General features: G+C 47.0%; 1 protein-coding gene across 1 annotated transcript in view; it reads right to left on the bottom strand.

The window, feature by feature from the left end:
* Nucleotides 1-354: 354 nt before the first annotated feature.
* The window catches only part of LOC101849567, a 10,554-nt gene continuing 7,822 nt past the window's right edge, over nucleotides 355-3,086 (bottom strand). The window contains exon 2 of the mRNA XM_005110190.3: nucleotides 355-2,826. Coding sequence (XP_005110247.1) covers nucleotides 1,619-2,826 — 1,208 coding nt within the window. The 3' untranslated portion in view covers nucleotides 355-1,618. The remainder of the gene's footprint in view (nucleotides 2,827-3,086) is intronic.

Genomic DNA, 3,086 nt, shown 5'->3' on the forward strand with positions numbered 1-3,086 from the left:
CAGAAAGAGAGAAAGAGAGAGAGAGAGAGAGAGAGAGAGAGAGAGAGAGAGAGACAGACAGACAGACAGAAAGAGAGAGAGAGAGAGAGAGAGAGAGAGAGAGAGAGAGAGAGAGAGAGAGAGAGAGAGAGAGGACGACGACGACAACGACGGACACACCAATGGATCGTGGGATAGAGAAAAAGATAAATCCTCAAAATTACATGTTACTCTTTTCTTTTTGCAGTTTCTTAATCTGTGATATTGGTTGTAAATGATGAAGAAATAATTTGTTGAAATTCAAATTTTAAAAGTCTAAAAGAAGCAAGAAAAGGTTGAAAGTGAAAGTACAATCGTTTAAATAAAGAAACAGTTTTTGCGCTTTCCTGGACTGGAAGGAAGGCCACCTAATCAAGCTGCCAAAGAAGGGAGACCTCAGCAATTGTAACAACTGCAGAAGTATAACACTTCTGTTCATACCGGGGAACGTCTATAACAGGAAACTCCTGGAGAGAATCAAGCTGCCAACAGATGAGAAGTTCGCTCCGAGGAAACCAGGCAGGATTCCGCAAAAACCGATCATGTGTGGACCAGATCGCTACTATTCGTTTCATTGTTGAGCAATCGCTTGAATGGAATTCACAACTCGTGGTCAACTTCATTGATTATGAAAAGGCATTTGACAGCAGAGACAGGGGAACTCTGTAGAAACTCATGCGGCATTATGGAATAGCTGGCAAAATCGTCAAGCTTGTGAAGGCCACCTTGTGGAACAAACTGCCAAGTCTTCCATGAAGGACATCTCTCAGAATCATTCCAAGTACAGACAGGATTGCGACAGGGATGCTTGTCTCTCTTTTTCTCTTCTTACTGGCAATCGACTTGGTCAAGAAAGAAGCCACCAGGGGCAAGCGTAATCGAATACAGAAGACCCCTTGGCAGCAGCAGGACGACTTGGACTTCGTCGATGACCTTGCGCTGCTTTCTCACACACATGCTCACAAGCAGGAAAAGACCAAGGAGCTGAACAGCTTATCAAGGGGTGTTGGAAAGCATGCAATATTTCACGGCGCACCAAGATTCGTTCTTTAACTCTAGTCATTTCTGGGCTCCTCTACGGCTTCGAAACTTTGAAAACAACAAAGACAGTGCTGAGTAAAGTCCAGGCTTTCATCAACAGATGTATGAGGAGTATCTTGAACATTAAGTGGCAAGATAGAATAAGAAATGAAGAACTGTGGGAAAGGACAAAACAAAAATAAAGGTATAGCAGTAGAAATAGGGATAAGAAAGAGGCGATTGATGGGACACACCCTCAGAGAGCAGAGCGGAAACATTACAAGACAGTCGCTGTAGTGGAACCCACAGGGAGCACGAGGCAGGGGTAGGCCACGACAAACATGGGGTGGATGTGTCTTAAGGGACATGAGAGAGATTAAGCTCACTTGGACCGAGCTTGGAAGGATAGCCCAGGACAGAGATAATTGGAGGGAGCTTGTATGTGGCCTATACCCTGCCAGGGGCGAAAGACATTGATGATGATGATAGTTGATGAGCATGCCCACGTAATAAATAGCATTATTATAAAAAATACGTTTAATAAGAAACAGGCCAAAACGAAATCCCTGGCTTGCATCAATCAAGGTACAAAGGCAAAGTCATTCCGTCCAGTAGGTGTAATAGAACCGTTCCTGTGGAAGTAAAAGAGGTCTCGATCCGTCCCTCTGAGGGAAGAAGCGAGATTGCTGAGGCCACTCTTGGACTTGAGCAAAACGTGACAGTTGACGAGCAGATGAAACTCGAGAATGAGGCGGCGGAAGGCAGAGCACATGTCCTCCGGGCGTGTGTGTTCATTATATCGGTCTACGTGGTGGAGAGAGCCGGGAATGAGGAGCACTCTGTCCCGGAAACTTTGCTGCAGCGCCATGTTAAGAACCTGCTGGGAGTCGCTCATCACAAACACCACGTCACTCTGCGCAGGCGCATGCTCCTTCAGGAAGTCCCAGACTTGCGGCAAGTTCGAGACAGAGTTGATGGTTACGGAGTCGAGGTGGTTTGAGGGATTTATGCCCATACGTAGGTGCGCGCAGACAAGCCGATGATTCTTTGAGGGCAAGTGGGCAGACAGAAGAGCCTGAAGTTCCCCCTGTAGATGTGGTGTTAATTTAAAGATATGTTTGTATAAAGCGGCGTAGATATCTGAGGGCGACGTGTATCTCATCCAAGATAGTTCCTTTGGGTAGACGAGAGTCTCTCGCAAACCAGTGAGGTAATCCAAATTTGCCTGGAAATAGACATGCTTTGTCTGCTGAAACAGTGTGTCAAAGTTCTGTTCGTGAATGGTGTACTTAAAGTCTCGGCTGTCCGTAAGAATAACAGTCCTGTACTCATGAGGCTTTGGAGAAAACGTGCTAGGTAGGAGCCAATCCACCTTATTAGGGGCCAAATATAAGGACAGATCGCACATTGGTTTCAGAATTTCTATTTTTAGCGCCCGACCTGTCAGATTAGCTATATTGTAGCCGAGCAGGATCCCCTTCAACCTGTCGGCCCACCCACCACAGCCCGACATAGACTCAGAGTCGCACCGGTAGATGAGGTAACGGTCACTATTTCTTCCAGCGTATGGTCCGAACCCTGGTGGGGCGTTGAATCTGTCCCAAAGTAAGAACTTTTCTTGGAACGACAAACTTCCTGGCGTGTCTGGGAGTTCCCGCCAATCTCGACGAACCTGGTACCGGGGTTTCGTTGGTCGGCACAACAGCTGGCGACACAACAACAGCACGGCCAGTGGTATGCAGATGGCGAGGGTCAGCAGGCCGTGCCACGACAGCAGACGACGCTGGACTGGAAGGGGTGGGGGAAGGGGGAGGGGGGAGAAACAAAAGTGGAGGGATCAGAAAAAATAACGAACCAAAAGTGAACGAGGTCAGAAAAACAAAAAGAGAAGGGTGTCGGAAAAAACAAACAAACCAAAAGTGAAGGTGGTCAGAAAAAATAAACCAAAAGCGAATGAGGCTAGAAAAGGTAAACGACAGCAGACGACACTGGACTGGGGCGGGGAGACAAACAGAAAAAAAAAACGAACCAAAAGTGGCTGGAGGGAG

This window comes from Aplysia californica, unplaced genomic scaffold, assembly GCF_000002075.1.
Source record: "Aplysia californica isolate F4 #8 unplaced genomic scaffold, AplCal3.0 scaffold00863, whole genome shotgun sequence".
Lineage (NCBI taxonomy): Eukaryota > Metazoa > Mollusca > Gastropoda > Aplysiida > Aplysiidae > Aplysia > Aplysia californica.